This window comes from Lithobates pipiens, unplaced genomic scaffold (assembly GCF_037356315.1).
Source record: "Lithobates pipiens isolate NorthernLeopardFrog02 unplaced genomic scaffold, aLitPip1_a1.2 Scaffold_1, whole genome shotgun sequence".
NCBI lineage: Eukaryota > Metazoa > Chordata > Amphibia > Anura > Ranidae > Lithobates > Lithobates pipiens.
Window position 1 is genome coordinate 155,537,296 of NW_027507685.1, and position 13,455 is coordinate 155,550,750.

The 13,455-nt window shown below is 43.8% G+C and overlaps 1 protein-coding gene across 12 annotated transcripts in view; it reads left to right on the forward strand.

Moving 5' to 3' along the window:
• GOLGA2 (golgin A2) overlaps positions 1-13,455 on the forward strand; it is a 121,288-nt gene that overhangs the window by 76,723 nt on the left and 31,110 nt on the right. For 10 of the 12 annotated variants that reach the window (XM_077478738.1, XM_077478741.1, XM_077478749.1 and 7 more), the window contains 6 exons: positions 1,190-1,248; positions 1,336-1,477; positions 3,708-3,797; positions 5,056-5,163; positions 7,115-7,202; positions 7,285-7,631. In XM_077478738.1, the coding sequence (XP_077334864.1) occupies positions 1,190-1,248; positions 1,336-1,477; positions 3,708-3,797; positions 5,056-5,163; positions 7,115-7,202; positions 7,285-7,631 (834 nt within the window). The remainder of the gene's footprint in view (positions 1-1,189; positions 1,249-1,335; positions 1,478-3,707; positions 3,798-5,055; positions 5,164-7,114; positions 7,203-7,284; positions 7,632-13,455) is intronic. The other 2 variants (XM_077478740.1, XM_077478743.1) reach the window with 1 other exon arrangement.

Below are 13,455 nucleotides of genomic sequence, written 5' to 3' on the forward strand. Positions count from 1 at the left end.
GTGTTCTTGCTATCCATGTATGGGACAAATCGGGCCCTATGTGATAACATTTTTTTTACCATCACAGGTTTTCTTAAAGTTGAACTTCCCCCTAACAACTTGATATAAAAATGTTTTCTAGCATGTAACATACATTCCACATTAATAATTTAGGCTACCAAAATTAATTTGTGCTGTAAAGTGCCTCCAACATTGCGCCTGTTCCTTTTTGCTGGAGGCCAACATTTTGCTGAAGCCCAAAGCCCCTGCAGTAAATCATAAAGTGGAACTGAACCCATCAATTTAGGCCCCTTTCACATTTGTTCGACTTGTCCTTCAACTTGGGACTGCAAAGTCACTTGACAAGTCATACCCATGATTTCCAATGATTCCCATTCATATCTGTGTGACTTCAAAGTAGTCCCTGCACTACTTTGGTCTGACTTGTGATGCGACTTGAGGTCCATAGACCTCGGAATTACACAGGTTTTCAAGTCGTGTGACTTTCAGGTCACACAAGTGTAAAAGGGGCCTTGCCAGTTTCAAAAAACGGTTACATGCCTGGATTGCCAGAAATGCTAACTGTCATATTTGCTTGTGTCATCACCCAAACTGTCAATCCATCATCAAATGGCTGATGTCATAACTGGTTGCAGATCAAACAGAAGCAGCTTCCTTGGCTGTAAAGGAGAAGAGGGTTTAATTTTGATTTAAGGCTGTCAGCTGATGAGCTTCTACTAACTTGGCAGTGCCTACAAATGCCTGACTTGATCTATTGGGACTTAGTTTTCTGACTAAAGTTCCACTTTAAATGAGACAATAGGTCTCCCCTGCACTCTTAGCTTCTTCCCTGGCCAAAGCAGCCCGGGAAAGTGACAGCAGAAACGGGAATGGACAAAACAGTTGCTGGATCACTTCCACCTGAAAGCTACCAGTTTGCCTTTCAGATTTACACACTATAGGCTTCTTTAGGCCTCCAACCCCACTTCTGCCACCTGTGTATGGCACATGCTTGTGGCAGTAAAAGGGTTAAAGCAGGCTGCAGTTTATCCTGATGGCTGTTGTATAGTATGTTTCAGTAATACTGGAACCAGAAATGCTGCACAGTTTATGCTAAAAATACTAGTCATTATTTTGTTATCTTACTATGTTTCTAGGTGATGGCTTGGCCATTTTTTGTAACCTTTAGCGTCTGCCTCTGCTTTTTTAGCTTAATAAAGAATTGGAGAAAGACCGTGACAACCTGCGACTTGAATCTTTGAAGAACGGGTAAGTTCTTTCTTTTGCTTAAGCCTGGACTCCGAAGAGGATAACAGAGGTCAGCCTGGTTATATTTGTCCTTATCTTCTTGCACAGTAAGAGCAATGATGAGCTGAAGCAGCAGAATTCTGAATTGTCAGAGAAACTGAATGCACTTCTCTCCGAGAATGCCGCCACAAAGTTGGAGCTGGGAGATCTACACAAGAAGCTTGAAATGGCTGAACTTATGATTCAGCAGGTAAGCTTTAATACAAAAAGATTGTTTCTCCTGGTAGAAATACATGTTGATGTCTGGAATTGGACTTTTGATTCTGACTCTGATAGGTAGTCCTTTGCCACAGTTTACATTGTTGAGGAGGCTGTGTTGATCTGTGGTCATAAAAGTTACATTTTCATCAGTCTAGAATTCTATACCCCTGTTTTTCTTTTGCAAGTGGTGCTCCCCCATGTCACTAAATAGAGCTATACCAAACAGAGCTTCACATACTGAGGCTGATTTACTAAAGGATTTGAGAATGTTCAAGCAATACGTTTTGTGAACTTTCACTTCAGTTATCCAATCGTTTATAGATTAAATAACTAAACCAAAAACTGTGGGTTTTTATGTTTTGAACATTTTGCCCACATGACTTTTTTGTTTTAATGGAAAAAATAGAAAAGAAACTGTGCTACGGTATATAAATATAATCACACTGCAACTGTGGCTAAGGAAAGAGAATTGATCCCTATATAAACCTACTCGAAGCTGCAACTTTACTATAAAACATAATTATAGTGCAAAAATATAGAAAAAAGAAAAAAAGTTGCGCTACACCAATTATACACCAAAATTTCAAATGTGTATATGATATGAACATTAATCAGAAATAGGCTGCCTAACTCAAAAAGAACAGTGCCCATCTGATTTATGAAATCCAATGTGCTAAAATAATCAAACCATGTGTATATTAGTGATAGTATTACCGTATATACTCGAGTATAGGCCGACCCGAATATAAGCCGAGGCCCCCAATTTACCCCCAAAAAAACTGGCAAACTTATTGACTCGTGTATAAGCCGAGGGTGAGACATGCCTGTCCATCCCTGTGTGTGTGTCCGTCCATCCCTGTGTGTCCGTCCATCCCTGTGTGTCCGTCCATCCCTGTGTGTGTGTGTGTCCATCCATCCATCCATCCCTGTGTGTGTGTGTCTCCATCCATCCATCCATCCATCCCTGTGTGTGTGTGTCTCCATCCATCCATCCATCCATCCCTGTGTGTGTCTCCATCCGCGTGTGTGTGTGTGTGTGTGTGTGTGTGTGTGTGTGTGTGTCCAGCCTACCTTTGTCCCGAGCCTCCGTCCCGTGCCTTGCCTCCTTGCCTCCGTCCCGTGCCGTGCCTTGCCTCCTTGCATCCGTCCCGTGTCGTGCCTTGCCTTGCCCCCGTCCCGTCCCGTCCCGTGCCGTGCCGTGCCGTGCCTTGCCTTGCCTCCGTCCCGTGCCCTCTTCGTCGGCGGCCATTGTAAAGTTCAAAAGCTGCGCCGCCGCCTTCGCCTGTGATAGGCGGAACACTGAATTTCCCAGCAGCCTGTGTTCCGCCTATCACAGACGTCGTATCATCCTCGTCCGTAGTACGAGGCTGATACGATGTCCGTGATAGGCGGAACACAGGCTGCTGGGAAATTCAGTGTTCCGCCTATCACAGGCGAAGGCGGAGCCGGAGGCGCGGCTTTTGAATAGAATGGCCGCTGTCTGTCTGCTCGACACGCTGATCGAGCGGGCAGACAGCGATGACTCGAGTATAAGCCGAGGGGGGCACTTTCAGCCTCAAAAAAGAGGCTGAAAATCTCGGCTTATACTCGAGTATATACGGTAACAACAAATAATAAATGAAAATCCCCACAAAATTAATAGTATAGGACAAATTATTAACTAAACACCTCAAAATTAAACCTAAAAATAAATATAAATGCATAAATATGAATGTAAAACGAACACCCGTACAAATTATACACAATATAAATATCGAAGTCCATTAGTGATCCAAGATTCACTTCTTACCGAAAATATATGACCCCCAGTTACAGAGGGTCACAGAAGGCATGTACCCATATATATCTCCTAGGCCAGTGATGGTGAACCTTGGCACCCCAGATGTTTGGGAACTACATTTCCCATGATTCTCAACTACACTGCAGAGTGCATGAGCATCATGGGAAATGTAGTTCCAAAACATCTGGGGTGCCAAGGTTTGCCATCACTGTCCTAGGCCCTCAGATGCTTCTATTGGTCTCCTTAACCCACGCTTCCCAAGCCTTAGTTGGTATACACAGCGCTCCTATCCCATATGGACCAGAACTCGTTGGCATTATGGTTAGCATAAAGGAGATAAATGCTCCTCTGCTGCCACTTCCAGCAATGTCTCCTCACTGTTATTGTTTTAACTACCTATTTGGTGACCTTTTTTTTTTTTTTTTTTTTTTTTTTAAAGTTTTCTAATCAGACGGGTGCACCAGATGCAAATCAACAGCTTCTGATGGCCCTGGAAGAGAGAGACCAACTGGGTACCCAGCTAGCACAGGTAACCTTTTGTTTGAATACTGAATTCCTTGATACAAAATTATTCTCAGCAATTCTCTCTGCTTGTGACAACTTTGTCCATATAGCCATCAGGATTTTACAACCGGTCTCTTGTCGATCTAGTGCCAATATCCCAGAAATAGCAGCTACTGTACATTACTGTTATCAATTAATTACAACTGTAGATGCATTTGTGCATAGGAAATCAGTCCGCTTTAAATTGTTATTGATTTATTCATTGTTGTTTTATGCAGAAGAAAGCTCTACAGCTTAAAGGGGTTGTAAAGGCAGAATGTTTTGTATCTTAACGCATTCTATGTACTAAGATAAAAAATACATCTGTGTGTAGAAGCCCCCCTAATACTTACCTGAGCCCCATGTCTGTCCAGCGATGTCCATAAGTCCCTCGGCCGCCTAAGACTCTCCCTCCTGATTGGCTGAGACAAAGCAGTGGCGCCATTAGCTTCTGCGACTGTCAGTCAGTTAGCCAATCAGGAGAGAAGGGGGCAGGGCTGAACGGCAGCTTCATGTCTGAATGAACAAGCAGCTTGCTGTGGGGGCACTCAACAGGAGGGAGGGGCCAGGAGCCGTGAAGAGGGACCCGAGAAGAGGAGGATCTGGGCTGCCCTGTGCAAAACCAGTGCACAGAGGAGGTAAGAATAACAGGTTTGCCATTTCATAAAAATCTAGACATTACAGTCACTTTAAAAGTAAGCATTTGTCATTTATTTTTAGGACTCGTTTTCTCTTGCAGCAGCCTTTTGCTGCTCCTCCTAAAAGCTGTCTGCAGTGGACCACTTTTCAGATGGTATTTGACGAGCAGCTGGGAGGTGATATGTTGCCTCCTCACCCTCTGTTTTAACCCTCGGTGAATGGGATGCGTTCAATGACAGTGCTGCTTGCTGAGCATTACGGGGTAGAATTTTGGCATTTTACAACCCCCTCTAGACACTGTATTGGGTTAAAAAAATATATCCTTAACAGATTTGCTTGAGTGGATAACTGTAAACTAGTGAATAGATGTTCTGCCCAAGCAGTGGTGCCCAAAGCTCTTTGCAGTGCTGCTCACTAGACCCAAAGCCTGGACAGTTGATCAAATGATCTCTGTTCCAATTTGTACTCTGATCGTTTGACCAAACTCCTGGAATTTGCGCATGTAGCCAGGAATGAGGGAGGCCAGGTACTGCATTTCTGCAGTAAAGTTTTATTTTATTTTTTTATTTTTATTTTTTTAAATCTGTCTTATTCTTCGTCCATAGATGTCAGATTCTCTTCAACAGTTGAGGGCAGAACGAGACCAGTATGTGGAAAAACTGAAAGAAGAGGGTACTGTCTGGCAAGACAGAGTCCGCCAGCTGTCTGAGCAGGTGAGTTGTACATTGGCTTCAATTTCCTCTCTGGCCCCTTATCTGTGAACATTACACCAGCTTGTTTTCTGCTGTCCACCTGGGAAAGAAGGTGACCATTAATTCAAGCAAAACACCTGCAGAAATGTTTTCTTAGTTTGATAATTATGGTTATTATTATGGCCTCCAATAGGTCTTTTGAGAAAATGTTAAAATGTGCGGCTTGGTTAAACATGTTTGTTAGGTAAGGAACTAGAATTTCCGTGAAAGCTTTAGAATACTCCCCTGATAGGCCATCAGATCCTAGAGATTTATTTTTAGGTATCTCTTTGATGACCTTTAGTGTTTCCTCAGTTGTTATTGGTTTATAGAGTTGCTCTAGGGATTTGGGGTCAATATTTGGCAGATTTACATTATTTAGAAATTATGCAATGCTATGCTATTGGTGGTAGTTTGGGGGACGCCACTATCCTCCTTTAGATTGTGTTCATAGTCCTGTGAGAATGTATTCGCAATTTCTTGAGGATTAAGTACTACCTTCCCTGAGGTATGATGGGATAGTTTATGGATTTGTTTTTTTATTTTGGCGCTGGTTGGGAGGCTAATAATTTACCTGCTTTGTTGCCTTGAGAATAATAATTAAAAGATGAAATTTTTTTCATTCTTTGTAATGATCTGCAATAATCACAGTTCGGAGTTTGGATCTTAGGTTATCAAGCTGGAGATCTAAATTTGTATCTTGGGTTTTTTTTTTAATGTAATTCTTCCAATTTGGTTATCTTCCAATTATTTATGGTTCTTGCTTTTCCAAAACCACTTTTTTAAGACCGAGTACAAGCGCCGATACAGATTACTGTTTTATTTATTTATTTTAAATGTCAGGTGACAGTGGCACTAATATACAGAACTGATGGGGACTGAGCAGGCGTGGACTGTCATTAGTGGTGTTTTTGTTTTTGTTTTTGGTTTTTTACAATACTTTCTATTCTACTTTCTATGGAGTGGATGGAGTCAGTTTTTATTTATTTATTTATTTTTTAATAATTTTAACTTTTTTAAATACTTATCTATTACAATTCTTTTTTTTTATCAGCCCTGTTGGGAGTCTTTGGTGAGATATCAGGGGTCTAAAAAGACCCCCGACATCTCCCTTTTTTAGACCGGGAAGGAGACTGAGGATAGTGATTCCCCAGTCCCTTTCTCTGCAGCCTTAGCTGCACTGAAGATGAATGGACAGGAGACAGAGGCTCCTGTTCATTCATAAACTGAAGTATCTTAAACCAGTTTACGATGCTCAGTGACCAGGGAGATCGATGCCTGTAACTGCACACACCGATCATCTGTGAGGCTGCCGGGCCCCCCCTACTACGCTGAGGACACGGGTATCGGAGTAAGCATCGGAGCATTTGCACGAGTACAAGTACTCGAGCAAATGCTCTTTATACTGATACTAGTATGGGTATCTGTGCAACCCTAGTTGAAAGGCTATATCTTCTAACTAGTGTATTTTGCCATCTACGACTGTTTGAGAACATTTCTTGTGCATTTTTTTTTTTTTTCCATGGAGCCTGCAGGGCACTGCACCCATGATCATGGGTGCAATGCAGGGCTCCTGCAGACTCAAGATAGCTGCCCATATCTCATATGATCACGCAGTTACTTGAGAGCAGGAACAATCCATGAACTACAAAGGTGCTCACCGCTGCCCTCACAGTTCATTGAGAACTACAAGCCATCAGCCGCAGTGGTTGATAGTTATATTTTATTCATTCACAGGAAACAAACCGAGGATGATTGGGGGAATAGTCATAGGAGCTGGAACATATTATAGCCACCCTAAATACAGGCAGAACATGTTCCAAAAGGCGAACTACTTCTTTAATGTTCATAAATATGCTTTGCCCTCCATGCCAGTATGTGTTAAATATTACCCTAGTTCTTAGTCAATTAATATTACAGTTTTTTTTACTAGCTGCACACCCTCAGCCAAGAGAAGGAGAGCGCACGTGTCCAAGTTGAGCAGTTGGAGACCAGAGTGACAGAGCTGCTACTAGCATCAGGTACACAGTGATGTAAAGACAGAGTCATTGATAAGGCGTTATATTTGCGGATAATGCAATTTATCTCTCTACTATTTGACAGCAGTGCAACCAGCTGACACGGAGTCCCCAGTGGTGCAGGGCCCTTCTGAAACAGAACAGGCCCTTCAAAGTGAGGTGGAGAAGCTACAGCAAGAGTTTGAAGAGCTGCAGTCCAGGTACCAGGCCTTGGTGCAGGACAATAGCCAGCTGAGCCGCCTCAATCAGGAGCAGGAGGAACGCCTGCTGGAGTTAGAGAAGACATTAGAACGGCAGAGTGAGGAAAATGTGGATAAGCAGCAGATCCTGGAAAACATGCAGAGTGACAAAGCCACCATCAGCCGAGCGCTGACCCAGAACAGGCAGCTGAAAGAACAACTGGCTGAGTTCCAAAATGGATTTGTTAAACTGGTAAGATTCTTGCAGTTGCCAGACATTAAAGTGGTTCTTCACCCTAAAGGGGAAGTTCCGCTAGTATTATCCCTCCCCCCTCCGGTGCCACAATCGGCACCTTTCAGAGGGGAGGGGGGTGCAGTTACCTGAATAATCCAGGTAACTGCACCCACTTCCGGCCAGACCGCCGCAGACCCCCGCATCGCTCCGCCCCCCCCCCCCCCCCCCCCGTTGTGTTCTGGGAAACACACAGTTCCCAGAGACACAGCGGGGGACCATAAGAGAAGCGCAGCGTGACTCGCGCATGCGCAGTAGGGAACCGGGCAGTGAAGCTTTCATGCTTCACTTCCCGATTCCCTGACAGAGGATGGCGGTGGTGGCTGCAGCGAGACGAGCGATCGCTCGTCATCTGCCGCCGACATCGCTGGAACCTGGGACAGGTAAGTGTGATATTATTAAAAGTCAGCAGCTGCAATATTAGTAGCTGCTGGCTTTTAATATTTTTTTTTTTAGGTGCAGCTCCTCTTTAAGCTTCTACTGCATGTACTTGGGTTTTTTACTGTATGCCGCAGAGGGTTAGGGAGGATTGTCCTTTTGTGTTTTTAGGTTGAGGTTTGATCAAAGTAATGTCAAATCCTTCCTGGAAATGTACATAGTGACACTATCTCCTTTTGTGTATGTATCTTGCCAAGGGCATATGTAACAGTCAAAACTGGAGAGAGACAGAACTCCATACTGCTAAGGTCATTACTTAAAGGATACCTCCACTTTTGTGGGGGGGGGGAAATCACATAAAAAGTGTGTGTGTGTGAGTGTATGTATATATTTATAGTGACACAAGCCATATTGCAGTCTAACATTATTAAAAATGTAATTTCTGCAGCACTGTCATTTTCTGTAAAATGCAATATGCCAACCAGGAGGTGTTCTATACACAGATGGTGTATGGCATGCCCCCAGAAATGAAATTTCCTGCTCTTTCAATTGGCTCACTGATTTTCCTAGATATCTGCACAAAGCTACATATAAGAATTTGGGCTTCTTCCCACCCCCTGCAACAAACTTTTCAGTTGGTTAGATACCCCACAGGATTAAAGTGACTGTAAGGGTTCGTTTTTTTTTTTTGTTTGTTTTTTTTTTTTTTAAATAAATATGTCATACTTACCTCCAAGGTGCAGGTCGTTTTGCACAGAGTGACCCCAAACCTACTCTTATGGGGTCCCCCGGCGGCTCTTGTGGCTCCTCCCCGCATCAGATAACCCCCTAGGAGAAGCGCTCTCTAGGGGGATTATCTTGCCGGCTCAATCCCGAGTCCAGCATTTGCGTCCATAGCCACCAAATGCTGAACTCGGGCTGCGTCATTGATAGCGCTGCTCTCAATCTATCCAATCAAGAGCCGGGACCTCGTAGAGGGAGAGTGCGTCACTGCCAACAGAATTACGAGGCTCAGGTAAGTAAGATGGGGGGCTGGGGGGTTGGTCACTGCCACGTGTTTTTTTCACCGTAATGCATAGGATGCATTAAGGCCCCGTACACACTATCAGATTTTCTACAGATTTTTGTCTTCAGATTTACCAAAACCATGTAGTGCAAGGGCCTGCCGGATTGCATACAAAGTGAAACTCTTAAGGTTTGACCTCATGTTATATGGTTTTGGTAAATCGGAGAACAAAAATCTGCAGAAAATCTAATAGTGTGTATGGGGTTTTAGGTGAGAAAACACAAAGGTTTACAACCCCATTAATCAGATCTAAAGGGATATATACCCTGCCTTGGTTCTCACTAGAACCCTACAAGTGAAGCAGCTGATCACTAATGAAAGTCAGTTTTTCCAGAGCAAAAAAAAAAAGAATCTGGCACAAAGTTTAACTACTTTCTGCCCGCAACATCCTGGACTTTAACCACTTTCAGACCGGACCATTCTGCTGGTTTAAGACCAGACCACTTTTTGCGATTCGGCACTGCGTCGCTTTAACTGACAATTGCGCGGTCGTGTGATGGGGCTCCCAAACAAAATCTTTATTCCCACAAATAGAGCTTTTTTTTGGTGGTATTTTATTACCCCTGCGTCAATTTTGAAAAAACGCATTATTTTTTACTTTTTGCATCAATAAATATCCCCCAAAAATATATAAAAAATTGTTTTCCTCAGTTTATGCCGATACGTATTCTTCTAAATATTTTTGTTAAAAAAAAATCCTAATAAGCGATTATTGATTGGTTTGCGCAAAATTTATAGTGTTTACAAAATAGTTTTATGGCATTTTTATTATTATTTATTTATTTATTTATTTTTTTACTAGTAATGGCAGCGACAGTATTGTGACTGGGACATTATGGCAGACACATTGGACATTTTTGCATTTTTGACACATTTTTGGGACCATTGTCATTTATACAGCAATCGGTGCTTACAAATGCACTGATTCCTGTGTAAATTACACTGCCAGAGAAGGTGTTAAAAAGGGGGTGGCAGTGTAGGGGTTAAGTGTGTCCTAGAGGTGTGTTACTAACTGTGGGGGGGCTTGGCTGTATGTTGGTGAACACTGATCTCTGCTCACAGGGGGCAGAGATCAGTTTCACTTGTTGCTAGGCAGAACGGGAAGATACTGTTTACTTCCGCATCTCCCCGTTCAGCCTCCCAGTAAGACGATCGTGGGTATCCCCGCGGCGATAGAGTTGTCAGGAACCGCTACCGGACTCACGGGGGCCCCGATCGGCACAGCGGCATTCTTAAAGGGACGTTCTTGTATTCCCATATGCCTGTCCATGCCATTCTGCCAACGTACATCGTTGTGCGCCGGTCGCGAAGTGGTTAAGGGTCTATATCTGGATTACCACAGAGCTGGCCAAGGACCAAATGGTCCCCAGCCATCTCTATGACCCTGGGAGGCCAGAAGTGACGTCATGACAAATATAAACAATGCCAGATGTATGCTTAAATAGATAGTACTCGAGTCTTGCAAAGAAAACGCAAAGATCCTGCGAGCTGTTGCCTGTAATGCGACCTTTGGGCACTGGACCCTGCGTAGTTGAATCCTCGACACTACAGAGCTAAGGCATTCCTGCAGGGTGCTGTGCAGGTCCATAGGAACGGACCATAAAGCATAAAAAGGGTACCCAGTCCTTGAAGATCCCCAAGTGACAGAACCCACCAAGATGGATGAAGATTGGGCTCTTAGTTTCTAAGGTTGCCCTGTGCCTGGACGAGTAAGTGAAACACCCTTATTTACTTATTGCGGGGTGCTCCATGTGTTGTAACAATCTGTCAAACTAGCTAGAGGCTGGACACCTGTGTGGCTAGCTGCTGGTGCTTGGGTAGGAGTATCTTGTCTTGTTGGCTTGGCTGCTTTCTTATGGATGAGTCCACGTAATAGGGATTCGCCATTGCGCAAAGTTGATTTGTCGTGTTGCACGCGGGTTCGCAGCTTTGTTGGTAGCCATGGCGCAAGCAGCTTCACCACACAATGATGTGTGCACACAGAGCAGCGCATGCGCTGTAGCTCTAAGGATGGTGCATGAAGATTTGCTTCATGCATGTCCGCCGTGACTGCAGGCCCTGAATCAGTTCACTTCAGCAGTTCATTCCTCCTTACCCGGGTCACGTGAGTCCTCCAGGTGTTGGTTGGCAGGCTAAAAGTGCTTAGCAGGATTGTTGCATAGGGGCTTGGTGAGCCCTTTTCTGAGGAATCTGTGTCAGCAGATGTCCAGTTGGTATTGGCCTCTGTCACCATAGGCTTTTGATCCAGACTCTTACAGAGATGGTTAGTTCTGCCTTTAAGTTACCTCCTGCTGAGATTCCTGAGCCTCCCTGGTCCTCTTTGGGGTCCCTGAAGCCTCCTCAGGCTGCACAGGCTTTCCCCTTGCACCTACTGTTGGAGCAGGTGGTGTATGCTTATTGGGAACATCCTGACAGGATTTTTGTTCCTCCTAAGAGCTTTTCCCTTTTTATATCCCATGGAGTAAAAATTTAAGTGGAACGTGCCAGCCGTTGATGCAGCAGTCTCTGACTTAAACAAGAACGTAACTTGTCCTGTGGATAATGCACAGGGCTTGAAGGACCCCATTGATAAGAAACTGGAGTCACTATTAAGGGCTTCCTTTTCTTTGGCCAGTTCAGCCATTCAGCCAGCTGTCGCAGCAATTGGAGTCTGCCAGCCCTTAACCACTTCCCACCCAAGGTACATAATAGGACGTCCTTGACTTTGTGCGGGTATATCTGAATGATGCCTGCAGCTACAGCCAGCTGTTTCCTACACCATAAGAATGATCATATCGGCTGTTCCACCGCTTGATCGTTCTTATGGGCAGCGAGAGGGTACGCCCCCTCCAGCCGCCCTCCGGTGCTGCTACTGACTCCCCGCTTCCAACGGTGAGTCAAAGAACGGATCCGCCAGCCCCAGATGTTTACCATAGAGATTTCCGGCGGACCACATGGTCGCTGTAGTCTCTATGATTGTTCGGAGGCCGGACGCAATGTTATGACGTCACGCCCAGCCTCTGCATTCAAACAAAAGACACTGCCTCGGCTGGGAAGCCGAGATTGTTTTTTTTTATTTTTTATTTTTTTTATTTTGGGCTTCCCAGCCTAGAGGTGAGATGTGGGGTCTTATTGACCCCATAGCTGACTGTAAAGAGTACTGACCCTGCCATATTCCTATTAGAAGGGATGTTTACATTCCTTCTAATAGGAATAAAAGTGATCAAACGAAAAAAGACAATAAAAAAAAAAAGTAAAGCGCCCCTGTCCCCGTGTGCTCGCATGCAGCCCACATATGAAAACAGTGTTCAGACCACATGTGAGGTATCGCTGCGAATGTTAGAGCGAGAGCAATAATTCTAGCCCTCCTCTGTAACTCTAAACATGTAACCAGTAAAAAAATTTTAAGCGTCTCCTATGCGGATTTTTTAGTACCAAAGTTTGCCACCTTTCCAGGAGTGTGTGCAATTTTGAAGAGTGATATGTTAAGCATCTATTTACTCTGCATAATTTCATCTTTCACATTATGCAAAAACAAATTGGGCTAACTTTAATGTTTTTCTTTTTTGTTTTGTTTTGTTTTTTTAAAAGCATGTTTGTTTTTTCCAAAAAAGTGTTTGAAAAATTGCTGTGCAAATACCGTGTGAAATAAAGTTAAAACGTCCCCCATTGTATTTCCTAGGGTTTTTTTCTTAAAAAATGTTTGGGGGTTCTATGTAATTTTCTAGCAAAAAAAAGATGATGAATTTTACATGTAGTAGAGAAATGTCAGAATTGGCCTGCATGGGAAGTGGTTAAAGGGGTTGCAAACCCCTCATGTTTCTTTCACCTTAATGCATTCTAGGGGAGGGGGCGAGTCCGACATTCATGTCTATGGACGCCGAATGCTGGACTTGGGAGCATGCCCACAAGGTAACCCCCTGGGAGAGCGCGTCTCCTTGGGGGTTATCTGATGCAAGGAGGTGCCGCGAGAGCTGCCAAGGGACCCTAGAAGAGGATGATCGGGGTCGCTCTGTGCAAAACTAGCTGCACAATGGAGGCAAGTATGTCATGTTTGTTATTTTAAATTAAAAAAAAAAAAAGCACAAAGGCTTACAATAACTTTAACCACTTCAGCCCCGGAAGAATTTACCCTCTTACTGACCAAACTGTGTTTCTTTAACTGACAATTGCGCGGTCGTGCGACGTTGTACCCTAACAAAATTGCCATCCTTTTTTTTTTTTTTTTTTTTCCTCACAAATAGAGCTTTCTGGTTTTGGTGGTATTTCACCACCTCTTCGTTTTTAAATTGTTTGCGTTATAAACAAAAAAGAGTGAACATTTTGAAAAAAACATTTTTTTTTTTTTTGCTTTTTGCTATA